The following is a 15,191-nucleotide window of genomic DNA, read 5'->3' on the forward strand; positions in this document are numbered from 1 at the left end:
TTTTTGCAGCGTTTTTAATGTGTTTTTTGCATGCATTTTCTATGCATTCTTAAGTGGATAAACAATGAAGGAATTGACATGCTGCAGATGTATTTCTGCACCAAATCTGCAAGGGAGAAAAAAAATGCAACATAGACTTTGATGGCATAAGGATTTGCTTGCAGTTTAGTGATGAAACTGCACTAAAAACCGCATAAAAAATCCAGTAAAAAGGCACTGTGTGCACATACCCTAAGAATGCTTTAAAAATAGAAGTAATACAAATCTAAATCAATATTTGTTGACCACCTTTTGTCATCAAAACAACATATAATCTTCTGGACACAGTTGCACACAGTTTTTTACTCTGCAGAAAGGTTGTTCCAAACATTCCTTGGAGAACTGACCCCAGATCTTCTGTTATTGAGGCTTGTTCAGATCCTTCTGTCTCTTCATGTGATCACAGACTGGATGATGTGAGATCAGGGTTCTGCAGGGGCCGGATCAAGGCTCTGCGGGATCAGGGCTTTGCAGGGGCCTGATCTGGTCTCCTTCTGGGCCGGATAAGGGCTCTGCGGGGGCCGGATAAGGGCTCTGCGGGGGCCGGATAAGGGCTCTGCGGGGGCCGGATAAGGGCTCTGCGGGGGCCGGATAAGGGCTCTGCGGGGGCCGGATAAGGGCTCTGCAGGGGCCGGATAAGGGCTCTGCGAGGGCCGGATGAGGGCTTTACAGGGGCCGGATCAGGTCTCCTTGGGGGCCAGATCAGAGCTCTGCAGGGGCTGGATCATGGCTCTGTGGGATCAGGGCTTTGCAAGGGCCGGATTAGGGCTCCGTGGGGGCTGGATCAGGGCTCCTTGGGGGCCGGATCAGGGTTCTGCAGGGGCCAGATCAGGGCTCTGCGGGATCAGGTCTTCTTGGGGGCCAGATCAGGGCTCTGCGGGATCAGGTCTCCTTGGGGGCCGGATCAGGTCTCCTTGGGGGCTGGATGAGGGCTCTGTGGGGGCCCGATAAGGGCTCTGCGGGGGCCGGATAAGGGCTCTGTGGGGGCCGGATAAGGGCTTTGCAGGGGCCAGATCAGGTCTCCTTGGGGGCCAGATCAGAGCTCTGAGGGGGCTGGATCATGGCTCTGTGGGATCAGGGCTTTGCAAGGGCCGGATTAGGGCTCCGTGGGGGCTGGATCAAGGCTCCTTGGGGGCCGGATTAGGGTTCTGTAGGGGCCAGATCAGGGCTCTGCAGGATCAGGTCTCCTTGGGGGCCTGATCAGGGCTCTGTGTGATCAGGTCTCCTTGGGGGCCGGATCAGGTCTCTTTGGGAGCCGGATCAGGGCTCTGCGGGATCAGGGCTTTGCAGGAGCCGGATCAGAGCTCTGCAGGGGCCAGATCAGGGTTCTGCGGGGGCTGGATCATCACTTTCAGGACTTCCTTTCTTCTTTACGCTGAGGATACATCCTAATGTCATTGGCTATATGTAGTGATGGGCGAGTACTACCAACAAGCAGTTGGACGCTCTGAATGTGTGATCCCACCTTAATCTGCAAATCTTCATTTTCTCTATTCACATCCAGAATCTGCAGGTCTTGATCCTTTAACTTCTCAATGATCCGTTTATACCGGGATTGGAAGGAATCCTTGTCTTTCTCACCAAGCCCATTCTGTTAAAGGAAAATAAGTCAATAATTAATAAAAAAATTGCTTAGAATAGAATAACAAAGAGATTGAAAAGGTGTTACCATTTCTTTATCAAATGCTAGCCGTGCCTGTGATCAGATGATCGATGCCGCTGATAGAACTTTGCATTTTTACTACAGTGGCCACTAGAGGGAAAGAGCGGTATTACATGACACTCAATTGAATGAATGGACCACCATCTGAATGGACCATATGAATGGACCACCACATGGCTAAGTACTGCGCAACAGGAGACCCCTTATTTAAGAGTGTCTTATTTTAGGATGGGGAAACCACCATTTTCATTCATTTGTAGCTGTCTCCACCCATTTAATGCACGGTTTCCTTCCTATATACAGCTTCAGCTTTAGCTCCAGCGATCCCGGTCTTGGTGGATATCCTGTTAATTGTGATCCGTGTTGCACTTCTGAGTGGTGTGAGTGTTTCCCTGTTGTGTGTCACTTCCTCCCTTTTTCATTGTTCCCCAGTACACATATTAACTCTCCTGTGTGTTTTGAGTGCTGTGTGAACGAGTTTCCGTCCTTCATGGTCCGTGTCATTTTGTAGGATTTTGTCTTTGTGTTTTCTGGCCCGCCCCAAGGGTGTGTGAGAGGAGGAGTAAGATCAAGGCTATGGACAGGGGTTAGGGTCACGCTGGAGGCTCGGACCTGGTTACCATAAAGCCTACATCTGAGAAAAGGGACAGCGCAGGGTCTTAAGTCTGAGGGCCAGCCTAGGAATAGGCAATCAATTTCATATTGGTAGGGGTCTGATAGCTGGTACCCCCACAAATTTGGTCAGACAGCCGCCAGTGTATGGAACAGGAACAGCACAGCTCCATACGCCATGTAGTGGCCGTTCTCTGATACTGCAGCTCAGATCCTATCAAAGTAAATGGGATCAGTCATCAATATCTTAGTCCTGGAAGACCCCCATCCTTTTCCTCTCTCAAAAAACCTTGGCATAGGGTTGGGGAACGCTTTCTTAAATTTTCATTCAGCACTATATTTTAGCTCAGATGTACAGTATTTACAAAGCATGTTTGAGCAGACTCAAATCACTTTGCATTCCAATGTCACGGGATGTCACGGGGTATGTAATAATGGGACAGGTGACCCTTGGTTGGCCCTCAGACTGCTGTCCCTGCGCTGACCCTTATCTCAGAGGTAGGTTTGGTGGTAGCCAGGTCTGAGCCCTCAGCGTGACTAACTTCTGTACGAGCCCTGATCTTGCTCCCCCTCATCCACACCCTCGGGGCGGTTCAGAAAACACAAAGACAAAACCCCACCAAATGATGCGGACAAGGAAGAACAGAAACTCATACACACAGCACTCAAAATACAAAGGAGAGGCATTATGTGTACTGGGAACACAACAGAAAAAGAGGAGGAAGTAACGCACAACAAGGGATCACTCACACCCCTCAGAAGTGCAACACGGATCACTATACACAGGAAAATTGCCAAGACGGGGATCGCTGGAGTAAAAACCTGAAGCTATCATCGGCACTTACAGGAAGGAAGCAGTACTTTAAATAGGGAGGAGACAACTGCGCCAGGCAGTTAGCAACTTGAGCTCTTAGGTCTTGCTCACTAATCTGCAGGAATTAACTCCAGCAGAGCTGAAGACTAGTGAACCTGAAACAGCCAACGCCCGGCTCTGGCTGAACAATCCAGAAGCCTCAGATTGCTTGTGGTGTGAACAGAGTCTGACAACTCTGCAAAGCCGAACATCGCATGACAGCCAATTGCAAAAGTGACAGGTCTTGTTGATGTAATCTGGGTAACGCCTGAAGAAACGCCAAGGATTCTGGGAACCCTACTGAGTAAGCACTGTAAATATCAAAAACGCTTCTCAGGAGAGCAAAGAGCATCGGGAGCAACCTGATAACAAGTGGTATCTGTACTGTAATCTATACTGGCCTACCGATCTATTCAAGGTCCAACAGAAACTTGACCCTGTGCATATAAAATAATCATATGCTGCCAATCAGGACCCATGAGAAAGAAGGCAGAGCGGGGAAATACACCCAGTGAGCACACACTGTATGTCAACAACTTTACAGCTCATCTGGCTTCACTAATCCAATGTAATTGCCAAAAGCAAACACCGAGGATACAGTAATTGCTGCACAGGAAAGTCAGAGTCACTCCGCCGGGGCTATAAAAATGAGAAAAAGGCTAAAAAATAATCAATAATATATTGTACAAAATAATCAATAATATAGGGTCCCAAAAAAAAATCAATAATATATTGTACAAAATAATCAATAATATACACATACTATCCTAATTTTATGGTTGAGAGCTCATTCAAAGAATAGCTCTAGGAAAAAAAATTGTGTCGGTTCAGACTTTATTGGAATTATCAGAAAATGACCTATTATTTAAATTAAGATCTTATTTTATTTATTTTTTTTCATTTTTTTGTGTCTATTAATTGAAAAAAAACAACAAAAAAACAACCTTACAATATTGCAGATTTTCCCGCTTGGCACTCAAGCACAATAGGCTAACATTTCCTGATTTTGTCAACTCAGTTGTCAGCTTTGATGGATAGACTGGGACGGATCACCAGAGCCATCTCGTCATTCACAGCTTTATTGTACTGCTGGAGGCATAGATGAAACCCCCACACTGACTGACAGCCGCTCAGCATTAGACCCAGCTGTTGGTCAGTGCGTTGGGCGGAGTTACATCTATACACAGAGTGAACCCGTGAAGGCATCTCCTTTATGACTGAAATTCGAAAGCTGCCCAGAGGAAAAAAGTTATTTTCCTCCCAGCAGCGTTGTTCAATGTACAGGAGCCAGGCAGGTTCCAAACGCTTTTATCATGATGTGACTGTAGCCTAGTGACTTTATCACACTAGGGATCCCTAATCCATCCCTAACCTCAAGGTTACCCCTAATGGTGGAGATGCCTGAGTCCCATGCCTGGCTAAGCTCCTGACCAGAACTGATTTTATTCCCCCCTTTCACCAGGGATGGAAGGGTCAAGAAGAAACACAGATGAAGACAGACATGGAAGAAAAACAAAACTCTGACACACTGAAAACATACAGTAAACAACAATGAGGGACTCGAGAAAAGCAAGAGCAAGAAGGTGGCGACAAAAAGACAACAAGGGCTAACAACTCAACTTCACACAACAACAAGTACTGCAACCACCATTCAGTCTGGATCATAACACCTCACCAAACCATCTTTGATAAACTGTAGCTGGTACTAATGGAATGAGTACTGTGTAATACTTCTTTTCTCCTGTGGAGGTGCTGTAGGGTAACAGCACAACACTACGAGTCCCAGGAGGAAGACACTTTGTGTTCAGCTTTTCATCTTGGGACCCTTATAACATGTAGGGATTGTGCAAATTGGAGACCTTCTTTAAAAGTATACAATAATCATCTAATATATAAAGCTGAATGTGTGTATGTGTGTGTGTGTATGTATATGTATGTATGTATGTGTGTATGTCCGGGATTGGCATTTGCACCGTCGCAGCTACAGCCACAAAATTTTGCACACTCACACTTCTGGACCCCGAGAGCGTCATAGGCTATGTTTTGAGGGGAAAGTTTAACCCTGCGCTTTACAGTTATTCGCCAAAAAACCTGCCTCCATTAAAGCAAATGGAGCTGGGAGCCACAGTGCAGCCAGAACTTCAGAAGAATGCGCAGCCACGCCCTTATACGGAATGTCGGTGTGTCACAATGCAGCCAGGGAAAGAGACAGACACAGACAGGGAAAGAGGCAGACACAGACAGGGTAAGAAACAGACATAGACAAGGTAAGAGACAAACAAAGAGACAGACACAGACAAAGAGACAGACTGACAGGGAAAGAGACAGACAGGGAAAGAGAGGGAAAGAGACACATAGGTTAAGAGACAGACACAGACAGGTAAAAAGACAGACACAGGGAAACAGACAGACAGGGAAAGAGAGGGAAAGAGACAGACAGGGTAAGAGACAGACAAAGACAGGTAAAGAGACAGACACAGGGAAAGAGACAGAGGGAAAGAGGAAAAGAGACAGAGAGGGAAAGAGACAGATAGGGAAAGAGAGGGAAAGAGACAGACAGGGAAAGTGACAGAGATAGATAAACACGGAAAGAGATAGATAGACAGGGAAAGAGATTGAGACAGACGGAGAAAGAGACAGAGACAGACAGGGAAAGAGACAGACAGACAAAGAGAGAGACAGACAGAGAGATATATACAGATGGGGGACAGACATAATTACATTTTTATCTATTTGTTTTGTAGTTTTTGTGTGCAGAATACATTTTTTTTTAATACATTCTATATTGTTAACAGCAGTTTTTAACCCAGGCGAAGCCGGGTAGTACAGTTAGTATTAATATAAAAACGATCTCATTTTCTCATGGCTCTGTAATGTAGCAATTCAGGCAGGTGGAACCTGAGAGGTCTACGATACATTTTCCAGCTACAATTGTATGTCTGTAGGAGCCGGGGTGGTCTATAATGGTCAGTTTGAGAAACCTATGGTTGTCCAAGCTCAGAGGCCCCACTATCAGAAAGGAAAAGAGCACAGATTTTTATACATTTATTTTGTTAGTATAATGGGGTTTTTAAAATTCACATTCTCATGAACAAAATATCTTGAAATAGGTAAAATATATATATTTTCTTACCTTCTCCTGCGCATTCCTACTGTACAATTCATCTTTAAATAAATGACTCTGAATCTTCTCTAATGTAGCTCGGATCTGAAAGAACAAGACGGAAAATTTCTTTACAGCAGATGTAATGCAGACACCGGTGTGGGTGACAGATATCGCTTTTTTGCTATATAAAGTCAATGTCTATCCTTTCATTTTTCTGGTTTATTTCTTACATGCAAAACTAAGCAACTTTGTAAATGATGAACATTTAAACTTTGCTATTAATATGTCGTTGTACAAACTGTACCCCTTCTGTGCATAGCTGGCTGCGCTGCTGTTTCTGATATAAATCCGACAGCTCCCTGTTTCTGGCTGTTGTGAAGTCAAAGCTGATATCACTTACTGTCTCTTTTCTTCCCTTCTCTTTGAATGCCCCATTCACACTTCAGTATTTTGGTGCACTGTACATATTCTATTCTGTTTTTGCGCATAGGACATAAAACCCATTATAGCCTTTGGTGCCATTTATACATGTTCTCGTTTTGTTGACCTATGATCCACAAAATTAAATGAAATAAACATAGGTTTGGTCTACTTCGAGTTAATCAATGGGTTCGCAGTATAATGGGCAGCACACAGATACCATCCATTAGAGTCGCAACTAGAGTTGGCACAATCGATTTGCTAGGACCCTAGTCCAGCTACCGGATCAATTGCCCCTTACATACGTGGCTCTTGTTTTGATTAGCAGGCCTAGCGCAACGTCATTATTAGAGATGAGTGAACCCATGGAAGTTCAGTCTGGCCGATGCAGCTGGCCTTTAGATAAAGTTCGGTTTGGGATCCGGACTTGACCTGAACCCCAATGTAAGTAAAAAATTAGGCAGTTCGGGTCTCCCGGATGGGTGGGGTTTTTCCATTTGTTTGGGGGTGCACACTACATCCAATCACGCTGTTGTTACCCCATTCAAACACTGCAAGCGTCTCGCACTGGGCTGAACACCGAGTGTACCCGACCCAGCAATGCTCGCGGGGCTGGTTTGCCTACGTAAAGCACCCGAACTCTGTTTTTTGGGAAAAGTCCATGTTTGGTATGAACACCGAGACTCGGGTTCACTCATCTCTTATCATTATTACTGTATGATGCACATGTGACATCAAATCAAAAGAGGAGCCAGAAGGTAGGAAGCCTCTCTCGGGGCTTCTGTCTAGCGTGTCCTGCCCGGTACTGATCTCTGCCATCAAATCGCGGTCACAGACAGCTCCTACTGACTATTCTGAGAATTACGCTGACATCATGTGAACAGAGCAGTATCTTCTCTTCCGCTCTGTTCTCTTAACAGTGCAAGAATTGCAGATATCCTTGTGATTGAACAGCAAGTACCCTGCTGCCTAATTGGGGGAGCTGTCTGTCAATCAGCATGATGTTGACAGTCACGCCCCTGTGACAGAGCAGCCCGGAAGAAGAAGAGCTGCTCTGCTGACATGGAGCAGCTGAATCCCTGGCAGGAGCGATCGGTGACCTCTCTAAGCTGGCGCTAGTTACAACAGGCAGATAGTTGTCTCTGGTAGGAACCACCTGCCTGTGAGTCTTTAGACTCATAGTAAAAAAAAAAAGTAGCGCTTGTCAACCACATTAACTTATGCAACTTATTTAACTCATAACCACAAATATGTCAAAGGGAAGTGCACCGCTCGCTATAGGACATTGCCTGCATGCCACACACTTGTTAAAAGCCTATATGGTGTCTTACATTACAGATGTATATGTAGTAACAGCATCAGGTCTAACCTACTGGCTATAAATAAACAATAAGTCTAAGGCTATGTGCCCACGCTGCGGATTTTGCGCGGATTTTTGCCGCGGATTTACCTCGGATTTTCCGAAAATCTGCAGCAGCGGCACTTCCAAGCCATTTCAATGGCATTTTGGAAATGCTGTGTCCATGCTGCGGATTTTGCAAATCCGCCGCGGATTTTGATCCGGAAAAATCTGCAGCATGTCAATTATTGTTGAGGATTTTGGTGCGGATTTTGGGTATAGAATGGGGAAAAAAAAAAAAAATCTGCATCAAAATCCGCGGCAATTCCGCGGTAAATTCGCGGCAAATCCGCGGCAAAAATAAGGTGCGGATTTGCCGCGAAAGTCGAGGATTTTCATGCAGAAAAATCCGCAGCAACATTCTACCGTGGACACATAGCCTAAAGGAATTGAGAATTTCTAAATCTGACTAAGTTATTATTGCCATCTAGTGGCCAGAAATTGTAAGAACAGCTGGAACTACAAAGCGAATCATCAGTTTCTTAGAGGGAAGGGATAATTATAAGAAGATACACCAAGTCAGGTGACAGTTGTGTCACAGTTACTAAAAATAAAAGGCCAGAAATCTTACAGCCGCATCACCACAAAATGATCCTACTGAAGATCCCGGAGAAGACCTGAGCTTCACTGATGGGCAATTGGGTAATAATGTTGTGAGCATTTGACTTTCAGGCTCCATATCTCACCATCCACTATACCTTTGAATGTGAGGCTACCTTAACGCCTTCACCCCCAAGTGATTTTTCATTTTTTTTTTTGCTCCCCTTCTTCCGAGAGCAGTAACTTTTTTATTTTTCCGTCAATCTTATTGGGTCTTGTATTCTGTGGGACGAGTTGCACTTTTAAATTAACTAATAAGTTTTATCATATATTGTACTGGAAAATGGCAAAAAAAGTCCTAGTGCGAAAATATTCAAAATAATTGCGATTGCACAATAGTTTTTGGGGTATTTTATTCACTGTGTTCACTATATGGTAAAACTGATGTCTCGGTGCGATGCCTCTGGTTGGTTCAAGTTCGTAGACACCAAACATGTATAGGTTTACTTTTATCTAAGGGGTTACAAAAAATTCTGAATTTTGTCCAAAAATGTGGCGCACTTTTTGCGCCATTTTTCGTGACCTCTAGAGTTCTCATTTTTCGGGATCTGGGGCTCAGTGATGGCTTATTTTTTGGATCTCGAGTTGTCATTTTTAATGGTACTATTTTTGCGCAGATGCTTCGTTTTGATCGCCTGTTATTGCATTTTGTGACAACCAAAAAACTTAATTTTGGAGTTTGGAATGTTTTTCCCGCTACGGTATTTATCAATCAGTTTAATTGATTTCATATTTTCATAGGTCAGGCATTTCTGAACTCGTCGATACCATGTGTATATTTTTTATTTTGTTAACCCTTTCATTTTCAATGGGGCAAATGGGGGGTGATTTGAACTTTTAGGTTTGTTATTATTTTTTTTTAAACTTTTTTTTTAATTTTACTTTTCCTCCAAGGTGAATTTAAAGGCCACTTTACACACACAGATAAATCTTTGGCAGAGCTGTGGTTGCAGTGAAATCATGGACATATTGCTCCATTTGTACACAGCCACAAACTTGGCACTGATTGTCCACAATTTCACTGCAACCACAGATCTGCCGCAGATTTATCTGTGTGTGTAAAGTGGCCTTTAGGATCAGCAGTCTGATTACTGATTTATTTCTCCTGATCAGAGCAGCATCGTTCTGATCAGCAGAAATGCTACATTCCGGTTCCAGCTGCTGCTTTGTCGGCTGTAACAGGAACTATATTGTAATAGCAACAGTAGTCATCACATAAGTCGTTGCTACCATTGCAACCATCGACTGACTGTGATCACGTCATGGGGCCTCAGATGGTGGTGCTTTCCCCGCTGCGGCACTTTAAATTACGCTGTCATATTTTTACAGTGTGATTTAGAGGGTTAACAGGCACGGGTGGATCGCAGATCCACCTGTGCCTGAAAGTTGCACATGTCAGCTGTACAAATCAGCAGACATGTGCACGGTCCACCACCGGCTCACCGCAGCAGACAGAGGTGATCACCCCTTCATGATTTAGGACGTACCGTTACATCTTCAGTCGTGAAGGGGTTAATTTTATGGTTATCTCATACATAAATTTGACTTTTTAGCATATGATTAGTTATTAACAAGAACAAAATGGGAGATCAGCTCACCTGAATAGTGCACAGTCACAAAACTCCAGGTAACAAAAAAAAACTGTTGTAAAACCAGCACAAATCTCATCCGTAAAATCCAAAGAATTTATTTAATAGTTGAAAAAATCCATTGATAAAACCAACACTAGGTTAGGGAACATGGCTAGGAGTGCAAGGCACTTTCATTTTTTTATATGATTCGTTATGCAGATTCTTGTCATGTCACTGCATTGTTACTGTTTTGCTCCTAAAAATCTAAATTTTTATTTTTATTATTTTGTTAGTATTTTGTAACACTGCCTGAATCCTACTGAGCTCTCAATCTGTTTTAACCATGTCTCCACCGAAATCTGATCCCAGGTCTTTTCTACATGTTCCCAATGTTGGTGCATACTGGTTGCCTCACTTAGCTATTTATATAGGTTTTTCTTCAAGTGTTGGATTGGGTTGAGGTCTGGGGAGCGTGGAGACAATCCAGTACCTCTACTTCATTGTTATTGAACCATTTGTTCTCCAATCTCGCCGTATGCTTCAGGTCGTTGTCCTGCTGGAACACTATGTCGTCCTTTTCATACCCATAGTTCTCGAGTGTATGAATTAACTCGTCTTGTAGCATACTCACATATATCTCAACATTGAGACCACCATCGATTATGGTCAAGTATCCAACGCCTTTGGCTTTGAAACACCCCCATATCATCAGGCTTCCTCCACTGAACTTGACAGGTCTTTCAATTTCTCGATCCATTAGCCCCTTTTTACTTGTTTCTTCCAGACCCATTTGCATCCATCGGAGCCATCTATTGACTTTCGTCTCATGGCTCCAAATCACCCATTTCCAATTGATGCGTCTTATGATGATATTGAAGTTGAGGCTTCTTCAACTTTTTTCGGGCCACCATTCCAGACTTATATAACGTGTTGCACAGTGACTGCATGGACGTCTGTGATCTCACTATTATGGAGCATACGAGCCGCCTCCACTGCCGGGTTTGTCGCACTAGAAGTGAGAGACCTTGCGAGGAGCCGTCTTGTTGACTCCGATATTTTGCCTGGATGTTACCTCTTGGCTTTTAAATTGATGGACCGACTTAATTTCATATCCTTCTAACTAACTATCATAGTACTCACATGATGCAGTTTGGCTATTTTCTTGGCCGAGAGACTGTTATCGATGAGCTGGATGATGCTGCTTCTCTTTTTCTTGGGAAATCTTCTTCATTACCGTTCTTTGATTCGAACTAGTGAATTTTTGCTTGGGGATCAACCTAATAACACACTGAGCTATTAGGGAATGTGAGAACAGGTTGTAATTTGTAGCACACAGGGAGAAAAAGATTTTTTCCACCACCAGGAGCAAAACAGTAACAATACAGCGACGTGACAAGAATCTGCATAATCAATGAAATTTATGCGTGAGATAGCCAAGATAATTGTCTATAAAATGAAGGTCGTCTCACATTCAAAGCTGTAGTGGATGGTGACATTTGGCGCCTGAAAGTCAAAAGTTCAAAGCATTATTACACTTTTGCTCCTCAGTGTATATCTGAGAGAGAAAAATCCATGACCAGAAAAGAAGATTGGTGACATGAGCTAAGAGGAAGATCAGTGACCAGCGCCAGTTGAAGCCCATGATCTATGCCAGTAGAAGATTGTCACCTGTGCCAGTGGAAAACCCGTAATTGGTGCCTGTAGTAGGCTGTGACCTGAGAGATGACCCAGTTCTGTGGGCCATTGTGCAGACATATGGTATTGAGTAGGGACTCATGACCAGCGCCAGTAGAAGACCCGTGATAAGTGGCAGTAGATTATTGTAACCAGGTCTGAACTAGACCCGGAAAACGACCTGACTGTAGCAGAGGACCATGCCATGGGCTTTTGCTTCTTGTGCAGAAATACGGTATTGAGTGTAGAATTAGGCCAAGCTTCAGATCTTGAAGGTGGCCAGCCAGTGGAGAGTGCAGAGATCTTCCAATTTGGACGCTAGGGCCTGTATGCTGTATAGTATTGTTAGATAAATGACAGCAACGAATAGAGAGACATTGACTTTTCCCTCCTAGAGGGACCAAGAGTAAAGGGTACTTTACATGCTGCGATATTGGTACCGATATCGCTAGCGAGCGTACCTGTCCCCATCGGTTGTGTGACACGGGAAAATCGCTGCCCATGGCATACAACATCGTTAACACCCGTCACACGAACTTACCTTCCCTGCGACGTCGCTCTTGTCAGCGATCCACCTCCTTTCTAAGGGGGCGGTTCGTGTGGCGTCACAGCGACGTCACATGGCAGCCGTCCAATAGCAGAGGAGGGGCGGAGATGAGCGGCCGGAACATCCCGCCCACCTCCTTCCTTCCTTATTGTGGGCAGACGCAGGTAAGGAGATGTTCGTCGTTCCTGCGGTGTCACACACAGCGATGTGTGCTGAAGCAGGAACGACGAACAACATCGTACCTGCAGCAGCAGCGATATTTGGAAAAGGAGCGACGTGTCAACGAGCAATGATTTTTCACGTTTTTGCGATCGCTGATCGTCGCTCCTTGGTGTCACACGCTGCGATGTCGCTAACGGCGCCGGATGTGCGTCACTAACGGCGTGACTCCAACGATGTATCATTAGCGATGTTGGAGCGTGTAAAGCACCCTTAAGATAACACCGACTGTGACAGTTAGGCTGGAGTCACACTTGCGATTAACTCGCACGAGTGCAATGCGAGAAAATCTCGCATTGCACTCGGACCAATGTTAAGCAATGAGGCAGCTCAGATCTGCTATTTTTTTCTCAGTCCAAATTGCACTGAGAAATAAATCGCAGCATGCTGCATTTTGGTGAGTTTCTCGCGCAAGTTTCTTCAATGCAAGTCTATGGGTGTGTGAGAAAAAACGTATGTCACACGGACGGCACACACACACACCATCCTAGTGACATGCGTTTTTCTCAATAGATTTCAAGCAAGTAGCAGAGAACAATGTAAATGCTCCTGTACATAACAGTACATGAGTAGCAGCTGCTGAGGGTAAAAACTGATTGCACACTGACAGCACACTGACTGCACACTGATGAAATGTGAGAAGAAATCGTACGACTTTCGAGCATGATAAGCGGACCGATTTTACACTCGCAAGTGTGATTCCAGCCTTAGGCGGGCTTTGCACACTACGACATCGCGGGTGCGATGTCGGTGGGGTCAAATTGAAAATGACGTACTTCTGGCATCGCATGCGACATCGTAGTGTGTGAAGGCTAGATGATACGATTAACGAGCGCAAAAGCGTCGTAATCATATCATCGGTGCAGCGTCGGCGTAATCCATAATTACGCTGACGCGACGGTCCCATGTTGTTCCTCGCTCCTGCGGCAGCACACATCGCTGTGTGTGAAGCCGCAGGAGCGAGGAACATCTCCTACCGGCGTCACCGCGGCTTCCGTAGGATATGCGGAAGGAAGGAGGTGGGCGGGATGTTTACATCCCGCTCATCTCCGCCCCTCCGCACCTATTGGCCGCCTGCCGTGTGACATCGCAGTGACGCCGTAAGACCCGCCCCCTTAATAAGGAGGCGGGAAGTCGGCCAGAGCGACGTCCCAGGACAGGTGAGTCCATGTGAAGCTGCTGTAGCGATAATGTTCGCTACGGCAGCTATCAAAAGGATATCGCAGCTGCGACGGGGGCGGGGACTATCGCGTGCGGCATCGCAGCATCGGCTTGCAATGTCGCAGCGTGCAAAGTGCCCCTTAGTGGTAAGAAAAGTACTGTGTAAGAATAGTATGTAAAGCATTCTGTGATTGTATTCTGTATACTTGTGCTCTGATTAATCCACTGTGAAATAATCTGATTTACTACTGTTACTTGTGCAATACCAATGTCTCACATTTATAGTGCTAATCCTTGACTTGTATATAGTTAATAAACCGTTGTTGGTTTAGTCACCACTGCCTCCTCATTGTTTGTGTTGTTGCATCCGCTCACCTGTTTATACTTGGCGTAGTTGGCAGGATGCAACATTCAAGCGCGGTAATGGCAGATCAACCTCCCCTCCGGTGCTTTGCTTAGTCACATACCAAAATTTACAGGAGACAATTTAATGATGCGGCACTGGGTCAAGTGAGTGACAAGTATGTTACGTATGCACCCTATGACACCTGCCTATGACAGGCAGAGATAGCCCTGCTGACCTTGGACTGAGAGGCCAAACAGAGGATCATGTTCAGACAACCACGTGACCGTAATATGGTACATAAGGTGACTACAATTTTCAAAGACATGCATGGTGTTACGACTGATCTAGGGAACGTGCACACTTGTCTATTCTACTGGGTTCAGAAAGTGGGAGAGATGCTAGCCCAGTATGTGAACGCTCTGTAGGAAGTAATGGCTCACATCACCAAAAAGATCGGTGGTGAATATAGGGCATTAGGTCCCCTGTATGAAGTGCTAAGAGACCAACTGGTTGCAGGCCGAAGGGATCCCTACTTGGGACAGGCCCCACAAGAATCCTAATTTGAGTTTACTCGAAATTGAAGGAGAAACTAGGGAGTGAGAGCAGGAGGCTCGGACCACAGCGGCTATGGTCCAAGGTCAGAAAATAGCCACCTCGGGGCCGCCCCATGATGAGCCAGACTGGACATACAAGAGATCAGGGGGGAACTTCGGAGTATAAGAAGAGCTCATGCAGATACCTCAGAACCAAATCCCTTGTGCAGAAATATGGTATTGAGTGGGGAGTTAGGCTACGCTTCAGGGTACGATGGCGGCCAGCTAGTGGAAGGTGTGCATAGATCCCCCAATTTGGGCTTGTGGCCTAGCGTGTAGCATCTCCGACCCCGCTATGGCCTGTGCACTGTACAATATTGTTTAGATAAGTAGACGAAACTAATGAATAGAGTGACACTAACGTTTCCCTCCTATAGGGATCTAGAGT

The 15,191-nt window shown here is 45.2% G+C and overlaps 1 protein-coding gene across 2 annotated transcripts in view; it reads right to left on the reverse strand.

Moving 5' to 3' along the window:
* The window catches only part of CCDC68 (coiled-coil domain containing 68), a 78,010-nt gene that overhangs the window by 40,669 nt on the left and 22,150 nt on the right, over positions 1 to 15,191 (reverse strand). For both annotated transcript variants that reach the window (XR_012752951.1, XM_075343372.1), the window contains exons 3-4: positions 6,301 to 6,375; positions 1,505 to 1,630 (exon numbers count right to left, since the gene is read on the reverse strand). Coding sequence is in view for 1 of the 2 variants with exons in the window: in XM_075343372.1 (XP_075199487.1) it covers positions 1,505 to 1,630; positions 6,301 to 6,375 (201 nt within the window). In the remaining variant the exon portion in view is untranslated. The remainder of the gene's footprint in view (positions 1 to 1,504; positions 1,631 to 6,300; positions 6,376 to 15,191) is intronic.

Source organism: Anomaloglossus baeobatrachus, chromosome 1 (genome assembly GCF_048569485.1).
Source record: "Anomaloglossus baeobatrachus isolate aAnoBae1 chromosome 1, aAnoBae1.hap1, whole genome shotgun sequence".
NCBI lineage: Eukaryota > Metazoa > Chordata > Amphibia > Anura > Aromobatidae > Anomaloglossus > Anomaloglossus baeobatrachus.